This window comes from Platalea leucorodia (assembly GCF_965183815.1).
Source record: "Platalea leucorodia genome assembly, chromosome: 21".
Classification (NCBI taxonomy): domain Eukaryota; kingdom Metazoa; phylum Chordata; class Aves; order Pelecaniformes; family Threskiornithidae; genus Platalea; species Platalea leucorodia.
Window position 1 is genome coordinate 1780768 of NC_138843.1, and position 13110 is coordinate 1793877.

Here is a 13110-nt window from a genome sequence, read left to right on the forward strand (position 1 = left end):
GGAGGGGGTGGCAGCGCCCCGCCGGGGGCACCGGGGGCTTCTCCGGCATCGCTGCCCCGTTGGCGGCCGCCGCCGTGCCCGGGGATGCCGTGGGGTCGCGGAGGTGCCCCCGAGAGCGGCGGCGGCACCGGCAGCGGCCTGACCCCGTGGATCCCACCGTCCCCAGCAGCGGGGCTGTTGGCGGTGGCACCGGATGGCTCAGCCTGGCACAACCGAACCGTCCTGGCACAACCGAACCGTCCTGGCACAACCGAACCGTCCTGGGGAGCGGCGGGCGTCGATGGGACGAAAGCGAGCGGAATCGCAGCCTCCGTGACCCAACCGTCCCAGCTCCACCATCGGCACCGGCACCGGTGGCTGTGGCAGCCCGGGCCGGTGCGGGGCCGGGTCCCCATCTCGGGGGGGGGTTTGTGGTTGACTCCCGGGGAAAGCGCCCCCCCCCCCGGGGGTCCCCACCCTCCGGGCAGCCTGCGCTGCCCGCTCCCGCTCCCCGCCCCGCAGCTGCGCCGCGGCCGCCCCGGTGTCAGCCGGAGCCGGGGCATGAGCTCAGCTCAGCGGGGTGCGAGGCACCGGGTGGCACCGGGTGGCACCGGGGGGCTGCGGCGGGGCTGCGGGGTGGGGTGCGGGGTGGGGGGTGGGGTCGTGGCGGGGGATGCGGTCGCACCCTTGGCCCCGGGAGCCCCGGGGGGGTGGCGGGCACCGGGGCCGGTGGGAGCGCCGGGGCCGGGGTGCCGGTGCGGGCGGCTCTGGGCCCGCCCCGCATCGCCCCCCCCACTCCACCCCGCGGTGAGGGGCGGCGGCCGCTTTAAAAATGCAAATCAGCCCCCTCCCCGCGCGCGGCGCGGCGCCGATCCGGCCAATGAGAAGCGGCGGTCGCCGGCTGCGGTAACCGCTGCCGGGCGCGGTGACCAATAGCGAGGCGGCGCGGCGGGAGGGGGCGTGGCCTCCGCCTCCCCCGCCCTCGGCGCGGTCCCGGCGCGGAGCGGGCGCGGAGCGGAGCCGAGCGGAGCGGGGCGGGGGCGGCGGCGGCCCCGCAGGTGAGTGCGGCCCCGCCGGGCCCGGGCCCCGCGGCCGCCCGGTCCCGCCCCGCGGGTGGGGATGCAGGGACCAAACCCCCGACCCGCCCACGGCAGCGGGGTGCAGCCCCCCCCCCGGCCCCGCCGCGCAGCCCCCCGCCGTGCGTGGGCGCAGCCCCCCGCCGCAGCAGCCCCCTCCCCGCGGCCGGGGGGCGGCGGGACCCCCCCGCTCTGCGCGGCTCCCCGCTGCAGCGCGCCCCGCTGCCCCCTCCTCCCTGGAAGCCCCCGCCGCCGCGCCCGGTGCGGCCCCCCCAAAGCGCCGGTGCTGCGGGCGGCCCCCCCGCGCCCCCGCTGCAGGTGCGGGGCTCGGCGCTTCCCTCTTTTCTTTTTTTTTTTAATTTTTTTTGGGGGGTGCGGGAGCATCTGCACCCCCTGCGCGCGCCCCGGCCCCCCCCCCCCCGCTCCCCGCAACGGCCCCGCTGCCCCGGGGGGTGCGGGGGTGCGCGGCCCCCCCCCGGCCCCCCGCAGCCCCCGGCCGGGGCAGGTGCAGCCGTTCCCGCAGCCGGGCGGGATGCGCCCCCCCCCGCAGCCCCCCCCGCACCCCGGGGGCCGCCCGCCGCCCCCGCCGGTGAAGGTCACGGCTGCGGGTGGGCAGCAGCGCCGGGCCGGGGGGCGCGGGGGGGTCCCGGGGCGGCCCTGCCGCAGCCCGCAGGATGCTGTGCCCCCCCCCGTGCCCCCCGTCCCGCTCGGGGTCCCGGTGGCCGCTGCCACCTCCGGGGACTTTGGCCGGCGGTGATGGGGTGGCAGGTTCACGGCGTCCGCGGTCACTCGTGACCGGCGACGTGTCGGGGTCCCGCCAGGCCCTGACCCCCCCCGGTGTCCCCCCCCCCCCAGCCCCGCTTCCCCTCCCGCCTGGGGAGGCCGCGCTGAGCCCGCCCCGCTCGTGACACAGGTGGCTCAGCCTGCGCAGGGGGACAGCCGGGGCTGGGGGCCGGCAGCGGGGCGCGGGGGGCTGCGGCATGCCCTAACCCCCCTCTCTCTCTCCCCCCAGACCCCCGGCACGCTGAGGATGATCGGGGGGGCCCCGCGAGCCCCCCAGCAGCCCAGGGTGAGTGGGGCCCCCCCGTCACGCTGAGCCCCGGCCTTGCACCGTGTTTTGGTTTCCTGTTCTGCTCCGGCGCGTGGTGGGGAGCGGGGCCGGGGGGGGCACAGCCCGGGGGTCCCCCCTGCCCCGCGCTAGGGGGCTGCTCCGGCAGGTGCCCCCCAGCACGGCTGGGTGTGTTTGGGCTTCGGGGAGCGGGGCCCGGACGCCTGGGTCCCCATTTCTGGGGGGAAGGGGCTCCCCTGGGTGGGGAGGGGGCCGGTGGGGGGTGGTTTCGGGGGGCTGGGGGCCGCCGGCACGGCCAGGCGCGGGAGCAGCCGCCGCCGCCGCCGCGCAGCAGCCGCTCATTCATTTATTATTTAGCTGCGTATCTGGTGTCGGGCCGAGCGCTGCCCCGGTGGCCCCCCCGGTGCCCCCCCGGGGTACCGCACACCCCGCGGGGAGGGGGCCGCGGCGGCGGCGGGCACGGGGGAACCTGCGGTTTCCATGGCCACGGGGCTGCGCGCCGCTTTCCCGGCAAAACCGGGATAAATACCGGCGGGCGCGGGTGTGGTGCGGGGGGGTCCCTGCCAGGGCCCCCCCGCTAAGGGCTGTGTGTCCCCAGGGCGCCGGGAGCTGAGCTGGGGGTCCCCGCGCCGCTGTCCCCCCCTCCAAGATGTCCTACTTCAGCGAGCACTTCTGGGTAAGCCTGGACCCCCACCCATGGGTGCCCCCCACCCTCTGGGGCTCGCTGCGGGGGGGCCCCAGCCCTGGCGGGGCGGGGGTTCATCGCCACCGGTAATTTTGCAAGGCCCAACGGCTCCGTTAACCCCGCAAATTAATTGCGGAGGGAAGGGGGGAGCGATGGGTGCGGGCGCCCGCGGGTCCCCCGGCCGCGGTGCCGTCCCCGTCCCCCCACCCCGCGGGGATCCCCGTCCCGGCACCGCGGGGGGAAGTTGGCAGCGCCTCGGGGGCGCGAAGCGCGGCCGGTGCTTCCTGGTTCGTCTCTGCCGGTGTCTGGCAGCTGCCTGCATCTTCCTCTTTGCTCTGCCTCAGTTTCCCCAGGCGGGGTCACGCTGCCGGGGGGGTGCAGGGAAGCCACCCCTGTATCCTGGGGGGGAGCAGGCAGCACCCAAAATAGCACCCGGCGTCACCCGGGGTGGGTCCCGGCCACCGTGCCCCGTTTGGGGTGTTTGCACCCCAAATCCTGCTTCCTGCCGTGCTGGCGGGTGCTCCCGGTGGAGGCACCGTCCCGGGGGGCCGGGCGGGGGTCCCCGGTGCCCACGCCACGGGGTGCTGGGTGGGTTTTGGGGGCTGAGGGTGGTCCCCTGCCAGGGCGAGAAGAACCACGGCTTCGACGTGCTCTACCACAACATGAAGCACGGGCAGATCTCCACCAAGGAGCTGGCCGACTTCGTCCGCGAGAGGTACCGGGGCCGGGGGGGGCGACCGGGGGGGTCCCCGGCATCGCCGGGCTCTGTCCCCAGCGCCCCCTCCCCGCTGTCCCCAGGGCCGCCATCGAGGAGAACTACGCCAAGGCCATGGTGAAGCTGTCTAAGATGGCCACCAACGGGACCCAGCTGGGGTAAGCGGGGGTCTGGGGGGTCCGGAGCACCCTGAGCCGGGGGGGGGGACCCCCACTCATCCCTGCCCGTGCCCCCCCCAGGACCTTCGCGCCGCTCTGGGAGGTTTTCCGCATCTCCTCGGACAAGCTGGCCCTCTGCCACCTGGAGCTGATGAAGAAGCTGCACGACCTCATCAAGGAGATCTCGCGCTACGGCGAGGAGCAAGGCCGGGTGCACAAGAAGGTACCGCACCCCCCACCCCATCCTCTCCCACCGCACCCCAAAACCCCCTGCCCACCCTCCCCTGTCCCCCCCCCCAGTCCAAGGAGGAGGTGTCGGGGACGCTGGAGGCCGTCCAGCTGCTGCACGGGGTGGCCCAGCTGCTGCCCAAGTCCAAGGAGAGCTACCACAGCAAGTGCCAGGAGTACGAGCGGCTCCGCAAGGAGGGCACCAGCCAGAAGGAGATCGACAAGGTGAGACCCCCCCGTGTCCCCCCGCGATGGTCCCTGTCCCCCCGCAATGGTCCCTGTCCCCCCGGCTCATGCCCATCGCTTGGTCCCGCAGGCAGAGCTCAAGTCCAAGAAGGCGGGCGAGGCGCTGCGGCGGGCGGTGGAGAAGTACAACGCTGCCCGGGCCGACTTCGAGCAGAGGATGCTGGATTCGGCCGTGGTGGGCAGCGCCGGGGTGCGGGCAGGGCGGGCAGGGCTCGCGCCGGCGCTGCTCAGGCTCCCGGTGCTGGCTGCGCGGTGCGGCGGCACGGGGCAGGCTGGTCCTTGGGGATGCGCCAGCCTGGCTGAGCTCCCCTCCGTGGTGATGCCAGCCTGGATGAGCCCCGTTCCCTGGGGATGCTGGCCCCTGGGGATGTGCCACCCTGGCCGAGCCCAACTCCTTGGCGATGCCAACCCTTGGGGATCCCCCTCTCTGGGGATGCTCTCCCTTGGGGACGTGCCACCCTGGCTGAGCCCCCCTCCCTGGCCATGCCAACCCCTGGGGACATTCCCCCCTTCCTGAGCCCCCCCTCTCTGTCCACACACTGACCCTTGGGGACGTGCCACCCTGGTTAAACCCCCTCCCTCTGCCCCTCCAGCGCTTCCAGGAGGTGGAAGAAGCCCACCTACGCCACATGAAGGGTCTCATCGGCTCCTACTCCCACTCCGTGGAGGACACCCACGTCCAGATCGGGCAGGTGAGTCCCCAGGGAGGGGACAACACCAAGCTGTCCCCCCTTTTTACTCTTGAGTATGATGTGTCCCCCTCTTTTTTTTTTTTTTTTTTTCCCCCCCAGGTGCATGAAGAATTCAAGCAAAACGTGGAGAACATCGGCACCGAGATGCTGCTGCGGAGGTTTGCTGAGAGCAAGGGCACGGGGCGAGAGCGGCCAGGTGAGGCAGCGTCCCGGTGGGCTCCCCCCTATTTGCACGAGGGTGACGCTCCCCCTCCTCGCACGAGGGCAAAAGCCCTCGTGCGAGGAGGGGGAGCGTCACCCTCGTGCGAGGATGAAGCCACGGTGCTGGGCTGATCCAGCTCTTGGTGACAGGAGCGTTGGATTTCGACGAGTATCGGCTGGCCCCAGCGCAGGAAGGCAAGTACGTCTGCATCCAGCAGCCCCACGCCGGGGATTTTGGGGTATTGGGGGGGGGCTGCTCACTGCTCTGTGCCCCCCCTCCCAGGACCCAAGAGGAGCCGTAGCAAAGCTTTCCGTATCCCTGGGTTGAGCCGTAAGGAGAGGGATCGTGATGCTGTGTAAGATCCTCTGCGTCCCCGTATCCACGCGTCCCCACATCCCCGCATCCCTTCCCCTCTTCGGGATCTAACGCTGCCCCTGTCATTCCCCAGGGAATCCCCGGATGCCGAGGTGGTGAGTATCCCAGTGCCAGCCCCCGGAGTTGGTTTTTTCCTTACTGGGAGGACTGGGGAGCGAGCGCCTCTCCGAGCATCTCCCTGCAGGGCTGCCCGGAGGTGGATGAGGACGGGTTCACCGTGCGCCCCGACGTTGCCCGCAGTATCCTTGTGCTGGAGTGGAGGGAGGGGATTTCTGGGGGGTCCGAGCATGGGGTGTTGCCTTGACGGGGGCTCAGCCGAGGCGGAGAACCATGTCTGCTCCTCCAGCGACTCCGACTACGACGAGGATGAGCCCCGCAAGTTTTATGTCCACATCAAGCCGGTGCAGCCCCGGGAGGCGGACGGCAGCGCCGAGGCCACCATGGAGCAGCTCAAGGCCACCGTGGGAAACCTCATCCTGCCCCCCAGCATTGGGGTGAGCCTCGGGGGGGGCTGCGGGGTCCCCAGGGGCCGTGCCAGGGCCAACTGACCCCCTGTCCCTGTTCTCTTGCAGGGCACCATCAAGCGGCAGTCGTCCCGTAAGTGCCACCTGGGGGCTCGGCGTGGCCGTGGCTCGGGGGTCCCCTGGGCTCCGTGTCCCCTAACGCTGCCCGTCCCTGTCCCTCCGCAGGGCACGTGGCATCTCTGACCCCGGCCTCGAGCGACGCGGACCCCGAGGGGACACTGGCGGCAGGTGAGACTGCGGGGGGGGGTCCTGGGGGTGCGGGGGGGTCCTGGGGGTGCAGGCTGCAACCCCCGGCGTGTCCCCTCTCCCCGCAGGTGACGGTGCAGGGCGGGGGTGCCCGGCGGCGCAGGTGAACAGGTACGGGGCAGGGAGGGAGCGGGGCGCCGTGGGGCGGTGCACCCCGCGCTGCCGCCCCCCAGCCCCCTCCCCAGGGGGTCCCGGGGGGGCGTTGAGCTGCCCCCTCTGTCCCCCACACAGCGGCCCCAGGAAAGCCCCTCCGGACGCGGTGCCCCCCGCCGCTCTCTTCGGGCCCCCGCTGGAGTCGGCTTTCGAAGCGGAGGATTTCCCGGGTGAGGGTTCGGGGGGTCGGGGAGGAGGGAGCGGGATGGGGGACCCCGGTGTCCGGGGTGCTGTGGCCCCCCCCCCCCCCGCAGTGCTCTGACACAGGGGTCTCCCCGCAGCCCCCCGTGCCTACGTCCTCACCTCCTCCTCCTCCCCATTCTCCTCCTCCTCGCCGGAGAACGTGGAGGACTCGGGTTTGGACTCGCCCTCGCACCCCGCGCCCGGACCCTCCCCGGACTCGAGACCCTGGACCCCGCAGCCGGGGACACCGCAGAGCCCCCTCCCCAAGCGGGGCGGCCCACCGGACCCCCTGCCGCCACCGCCGCTGCCCGCCGCCCGGGACCCCGGTGCCTGGGTGCCGCGGCCCCGCAGCCCCGCCGGCCGCCTCCCCGAACCCCCCGGCTTCGCCGTCTTCAGCGGCCCCGGGGCCGAGGGGCTCTGGGAGGACGTGGGGACGGTGCCCCGGGGACGCAGCCGCTGCCCCAGCGGCCCGGCACCCCGCGAAGCTCCCTCGCCCGACCCTTTTGGGGAGCCCCCGCCGTGGGTCAGACCCCGCAGCCCCGGTGGGGACCAGCCCCCGCTGCCCTGTCCTTCCTCCAACTCGGCCTCCTCCTCCTCCTCCTCCCCGGTCCCCCCCAGCGGGGGGGAGTCCTCCAGCCCCTCTCCGTGGACCTGCCAAGGGTCGGGGACGAGGCTGACCGAGGGTGGCACGCCGGCGGCACCGCTGCCGCAGCCTGAGCCGGGTGAGTGGCTGGGGCGCAGGAGCTGCCCCCCGCGCCCTTAACTCTGCCCCCCGCGCCCTTAACTCTGCCCCCCGCGCTGGCTTCGGGGTCTCACCCAGCCCTGGCTCAGCTGAGAATGGGGCTGAGACCTGCTGAGCTTGTGGCACTGGTGAGACCCCGCAGGAGCCCCCCGGGGGGCCCTGCCATGGCGGGTCTGTCCCCTCACCCCCCATTTCTGCCCCCAGATGCTCTCCCCGCCCGGCCCAGCGCAGCCCCCCGGGAGGTCCCGCTCGTGGCCCCCCCTCGCCGCTCCCGCACAAAGAGGCCGGCGACCGGCCCGGCTGCAGGCAGCAACACCGACCTGGTGCGTGGCCAGGGCGGGGGGAGCAGGGCCGGGCCGCAGGACCCCCATGGCGGGGGCCAGACCTGGACCCCCCCCCCCGGCGTCCTCTTGCCTTGCAGTCGCGCTCGCTGAGCCCCTCGCCCTCCTGGAGCTGCGGCCCCTCGCACTCGGCGCCCGCCAGCCTGGGCGAGCGGGGCTTCTTCGCCGTCTCCCAGCCGGCGCTCGGTGGGTCCTGGGGGGCTGGGGGGTCGCGGGGTGGGGGCCCCATATGGGCTCTGACCCCGTCTGCCTCCCCAGGGCTGTCGCGGGGTCCCAGCCCCGTGGTGCTGGGCTCGCAGGACGCGCTCCCCGTGGCCACCGCCTTCACCGAGTACGTCCACGCGTACTTCAAGGGGCACGACGCCGACAGGTACGGGGGTCCCGGGCGGGTCAGGGTCCCCCCCCAGCCTCTGCGTCGTGCCGGGGGGATCCACTGACCCCCGGCCTGTCCCCGGCAGCTGCCTGGTGAAGGTGACGGGGGAGCTCACCATGTCCTTCCCTGCCGGCATCGTCCGCGTCTTCAGCGGGAGCATGGCCCCCCCCGTGCTCAGCTTCCGCCTGCTCAACGCCGGCGCCATCGAGCAGTTCCTGCCCAACGCCGAGCTGCTCTACAGGTGCGGGGACGCGGTGGCACCGCGGCACCGGCTGCGTGGGGACGCCTGGGCTCTGGCAGCCGGGGGATGCAGCGTTGGGGAGCTGGTATTGGGGTACAGGGGGTGCCTGGAGGGATGCGGGGACCTTGGGAGGTGGTGGGCGCAGTGACGGGGAGCTGGTATTGGGGTACAGGAGGGGTGTGGGCACCCTGGGAGATGGTGGATGCAGTCATGGGGAGCTGTATATCGGGGTACAGGGGGTACCTGGTTTCCTGGGGATGCCTGGACATCCTGGGAGCAGTAGATGCAGTGATGGGGAGCTGGGTATTGGGGTACACGGGGCTCCCGGGGGGCCTGAGCATCCTGGGAGCGGGTGAATGCAGCAACAGGGAGCTGAGTATCAGGGTACAGAGGGTTCCCGGGGGTCCCGGGAGGCCTGGGCATCCTCGGGAGCCGGTGGGTGCAGTGATGGGGAGCTGAGTACCGGGGCGCTGGGTTTCCCGGGGTGCCCAGGCACCCTTGCTGCTCTGACGCCGTCCCCGCAGCGACCCGTCCCAGAGCGACCCCAGCACCAAGGACTTCTGGCTGAACATGGCGGCGCTGACCGGGCACCTGCAGAAGCAAGCGGAGCAGAGTCCGGCCGCCTCTTACTACAACGTGGCTCTGCTCAAGTACCAGGTGAGCCCCAGGACCCTCGGGTCCCCCACCCAGCTGCTGGGGGTGAGAGGGTCTCGATGCCCCCCTGAACCCTCCCTGATCCCCCCAGTTCTCACGGCTGGGCCCCGGCTCGGCGCCGCTGCGGCTGTGCGTGCGCTGGGACTGCTCGCCGGGCGCCACGCGGGTCAGCGTCGAGTACGGCTACAACGCCGGCGCCCTGGCCCTGCCCGTGCCCCTCACCAACGTCCACGTCCTGCTGCCCGTGGACGAGCCCGTCGCCAACCTGCGGCTGCAGCCCGCGGCCAGCTGGTGAGGGGGGGACACAGAGGAGTGGGGGTCCCAAACACCCCCAGGGTGGGAGAGGGGAACCCTGGGCTGGGGAGCGGGGTGCTGATGGGGTGGGGAAGGCAGGGACGTGTCCCCTGGGGGTGGGAGCAAGGGGGACGGGGTGAAGCAGGGGGGTGGTTTGGGGGTCTGGGGGCTTGGGGACGTGCCCGTGTCCCGGCAGGAACCTGGAGGAGAAGAGGCTGCTCTGGAGGCTGCTGGACGTCCCCGGTGCCCCGGGGCAGGGAGGTGAGGCTGTGCCCGCGCCGCTCGGAGGGCACGGGGCAGGGGAGCGGGGTCCGGCCCAGACCCCTGCAGACCCCCCACCCTCTCCGCTGTCCCCCCCAGGCTGTGGCCGGCTCTCGGCCAGCTGGGAGCCCCTCTGCGGGCCCAGCAAGCCCAGCCCCGTGGCAGCCCAGTTCACCAGCGAGGGCAGCACGCTGTCGGGCGTCGAGGTGGAGCTGGCGAGCGCCGGGTACCGCATGTCGCTGGTCAAGAAGAGATTTGCTACAGGTACAGCTGGCGGGGCCCGGGGGCTGCGGGGTCCCTTCCCATCCCCTGGGGTGTACAGGGTCCCTTCCTTGGGGTGCGCAGGGTCCCTGCCCTGCTCTCCAGGGTGCATGGGTTCCCTTCCCTGGGGTGCATGAGGTCCCTTTTCCAGGGTGGACGGGGTCCCTTCTCTGCTCCCTGGGGTGCACGGGCTCCCTTCCCCAGGGTGCATTGGGGTCCCCTTTCTGCTCCCCATGGCCCTGGGGTGCATGGGGTCCCCTCCCTCCCACCCCAAGCTCTGTTCCCCCCTCACTGGGTGATGCCCCATGGTGATGTCCAGCCTGGGGAGGGTGTGGGTAGCCCAGTTTGGGGCCAGCATCAAGCCCTGGCCCCTCGGTGATGACTGTCCTCGCACCGGGCACGTGCCCCCCATCCTCACAGCCCCTCCTCACCACCTTTCCTCCGCAGGGATCTACCTGGCAGGGTCCTGAGCCGCCTCCCGTCGGACCCTCCGAGCCCCCTGGGCTTCCCCCTTGGTTGTGTGAACTTGAAACACTGGATGGAGGCCGGCTGGGGAGGGGGTGCTGCCGGGTGGGAGCCCCCCTCCTCCTCCTCCTCCTCTTCCTCCTCTCCCTCCGGCCCCCGCCCCGTGGCTGTCACCGCGTTGTCTCCTGCTGGCCGGCAGTCGGTCCCCTCTGCCCTCCCCTGTGCTGTGAAGGGAGCAGGAGCTGCTCTTTTATTAAACACTTTATTTTCTAATAACCCCTCCGCCGGCTCCCGCCTGCCTCCTGCTGCGATGCCCATCCCCGGGGCCTCCAGGCTCCTCCTTGGAAACGGGGCTCGGCCGCTGTGCCGTGGCTCCCCGGGGGCTCCGGCGTTGCGGGGCCAGGGGAAACCGAGGCAGGGAGCCGGCAGCGCTTTGCCGAGCCCATTCCTTGCGCCCGCGGGTGCTGCTGCCCCGCCTGTGGCAGGTGGACGGGCAAGGGGGTGGGTGGACAGACGGACGGGTGGACAGACAGCACCTGGCAGGGCAGGAATCCCCGCAGGAGATACCTGTGCCGCTGGGGCCTCGGCGCTCCCGGTGCGGGGAGAGACACGGCGCGAGGATGGCCCCGAGCTGGCTCTGCGACAAGGTACCGGGGGGGTCTCACCGTGGGGGCTCGTGGCTCTTGGCCGTGCGGTGGGGTCCGAGCCGGCGCTCCTGGGCACCGGGACGGGGCCCCCACCTTGGGCAAGGGCTGGCCCGATCCGGCTGGGCTGTGCGCGGTGCCGGTGGGCGAGCGGCGGCTGGGCTCTTGCCCGGGGGGCCCCTGTCCCGGTGCTTCGTTGCTGAGGGCGAGGGCTGCTCGCAGCAAACCCGGGTGGGCTCCTTGCACCCGGGACCACCCAGCCACCACCTCACAACATCTCGAGCCGGTGGTAACTCCTCCGGTAACCCCCCCCGTGCCAGCGGGTCCGGGGGGGCTGTGCACCCTTGCTGGCCATCCCCAGGTCCTGGGGCTGCGCCCTGTGTTTGCTCTCCCAAAGGAGAACGGCCCCCCCCAGAGCCAGCGGTTCGTCGCTCGCTCCGGGTCCGCTGCACATTTCCCAGTGCAGCCGGAGGAGTCGGGCCGTGCCCTGCACCCAAGGGTGCCCTGCCCGGCCTGGGCCCTCCTGGCTGGTTACCTGCGACGGCGCGACTGGTGTGGGGAGATCTCCCTGCTCCCCTCCGTGTGCCGGGAGCTCTGTGCTCCGGCTCCGCAGGGAAGGATGCTGTGCCCCGGCTCAGGGCACCTCTCCGGGTGCGGATGCTCGGGGTTGCAGGGATGCCCAGTGCTGAATCCCGCTCCCCGTCTTGCAGAGCACATCCCGGCGGTGCTACAGGCTGGAGCTGTGGGGTCTGGTTGCCGTGGGGCTCCTAGGGCTCTGCTACCTGCTCTACCACGATGACCAGCTGTGGCCCAGGGTGGCCCCCGCGCGCAGCAGCCTCCCCCCCAGCCCACGGGCAGCCCCCAGGCTCCCCCCGCCCCGGCCTCTGCCCACCCCTGCCCCATGCGTGCCCAACGCCTCGGTGCACAACGTCTCCGGCTTCGCCAAACTGCCCGGCCACGTGCAGGACTTCATGCGGTACCAGCACTGCCGGTCCTTCCCGGCGCTGCTCGGCATCCCCGACAAGTGCGGGGGGCCCCAGGGGTCCCCCAACATCTTCCTCCTCTTGGCCATCAAGTCATCACCGGTGAACTACGAGCGGCGGGAGGTGATCCGCAAGACCTGGGGGCAGGAGAGGACCTTCGAAGGAGCCTTCATCCGCCGGGTCTTCCTCCTGGGGGTGGCCCCCAGCGCCCGGGATGCCAAGAAGCTCAACCGGCTGCTGGAGCTGGAGCAGAGGGAGCACGGGGACGTGCTGCAGTGGGACTTCAGGGACACCTTCTTCAACCTGACGCTGAAGCAGGTGCTCTTCCACGCCTGGCTGGAGGAGCACTGCCCCAGCGTCGGCTTCATCTTCAACGGGGACGACGACGTCTTCGTCAACACGGACAACGTCGTCCGCTTTGCCGTGGCCACCCAGGGCGCCCAGGAGCAGCACCTCATGGTGGGGCAGCTCATCGTTGACACCGGCCCCGTCCGGCTCCAGCGCAGCAAGTACTTCGTGCCCACGCAGCTCCAGGCCTCGGCGCGGTACCCGCCCTACTGCGGCGGCGGCGGGATGCTCATGTCCGGCTTCACTGCCCGCGTCATCTCCCGGGAATCGCGGGACATCGAGCTCTTCCCCATCGATGACGTCTACCTGGGCATGTGCTTGGAGAAGGCAGGGCTCCTGCCCGCTTCCCACGCTGGCATCCGGACCATGGGCATGGGGGTGCTGGCCAACACCGACACCTTTGATCCCTGCTACTACCGGGAGCTGCTGCTGGTGCACCGCTTCATGCCCTACGAGATGGTGGTGATGTGGGAGGCCATCCACGAGCCCCAGCTGCTCTGTGGCAGGAAGGTGAGCATCTTCTAGGGCGGCCGAGGAGGACCGAGAGCCATGGGGAAAACGCTGGTGCAACCCGAGGGCTGCTCGGGCTGCAGCTCTCCCCAGATCCCTGGTAGCTGCTGCCGCCGCCGCTCGGCACTGCCACGCTGCGAGGGGGGGTCCCCGGGGCTGACCCCCATCTCCACCACGGTCCCGCTGGGAGGGCAGAGCAGCGTCTGCGAGGCCGAGCTCTGGCTCCCACTCTGGGGACTGCCAAGTGCCACCGCGTGCCCATCCTGCCCCTGGCCTGTTTCTGCCCGGTTTTACCCCAAATCTGCCCTCCCCGGCCAGGGGAGCCCCGGCACCGGAGGGAGAATAAACGAACCTGTGTTGTTAATGAGGACGTGGGGTCTGGAGCCTTCCTGGGGAACTGGGGTGCAGGGAGGACGGGGCCGGCTCGGGGGAGCACGGGCTCAGGGTGGGAGCAAGGGGAGC

General features: G+C 72.3%; 2 protein-coding genes across 2 annotated transcripts; both read left to right on the forward strand.

Moving 5' to 3' along the window:
* Positions 1 to 2099: 2099 nt before the first annotated feature.
* Positions 2100 to 10243, forward strand: FCHO1 (FCH and mu domain containing endocytic adaptor 1). The gene is made up of 28 exons (XM_082331522.1): positions 2100 to 2124; positions 2723 to 2800; positions 3433 to 3524; positions 3608 to 3682; positions 3764 to 3905; positions 3983 to 4135; positions 4227 to 4331; positions 4750 to 4848; positions 4948 to 5044; positions 5200 to 5244; positions 5333 to 5405; positions 5499 to 5520; positions 5610 to 5664; positions 5741 to 5919; positions 5998 to 6022; positions 6115 to 6177; positions 6264 to 6306; positions 6427 to 6518; positions 6630 to 7253; positions 7478 to 7596; positions 7695 to 7800; positions 7873 to 7984; positions 8073 to 8228; positions 8753 to 8885; positions 8974 to 9173; positions 9373 to 9437; positions 9537 to 9701; positions 10146 to 10243. Exons 2-28 carry the CDS (start codon positions 2774 to 2776, stop codon positions 10166 to 10168), a joined length of 3090 nt encoding a protein of 1029 aa, XP_082187648.1. The 5' UTR covers positions 2100 to 2124; positions 2723 to 2773; the 3' UTR covers positions 10169 to 10243.
* A 540-nt stretch (positions 10244 to 10783) lies between these two features.
* Positions 10784 to 12663, forward strand: B3GNT3 (UDP-GlcNAc:betaGal beta-1,3-N-acetylglucosaminyltransferase 3; the record flags this gene model as incomplete). Its single annotated transcript, XM_082331122.1, has 2 exons — positions 10784 to 10810; positions 11518 to 12663. The coding sequence occupies 2 exons, from the start codon at positions 10784 to 10786 to the stop codon at positions 12661 to 12663; spliced, it is 1173 nt and encodes a 390-aa protein (XP_082187248.1).
* Positions 12664 to 13110: the final 447 nt, after the last annotated feature.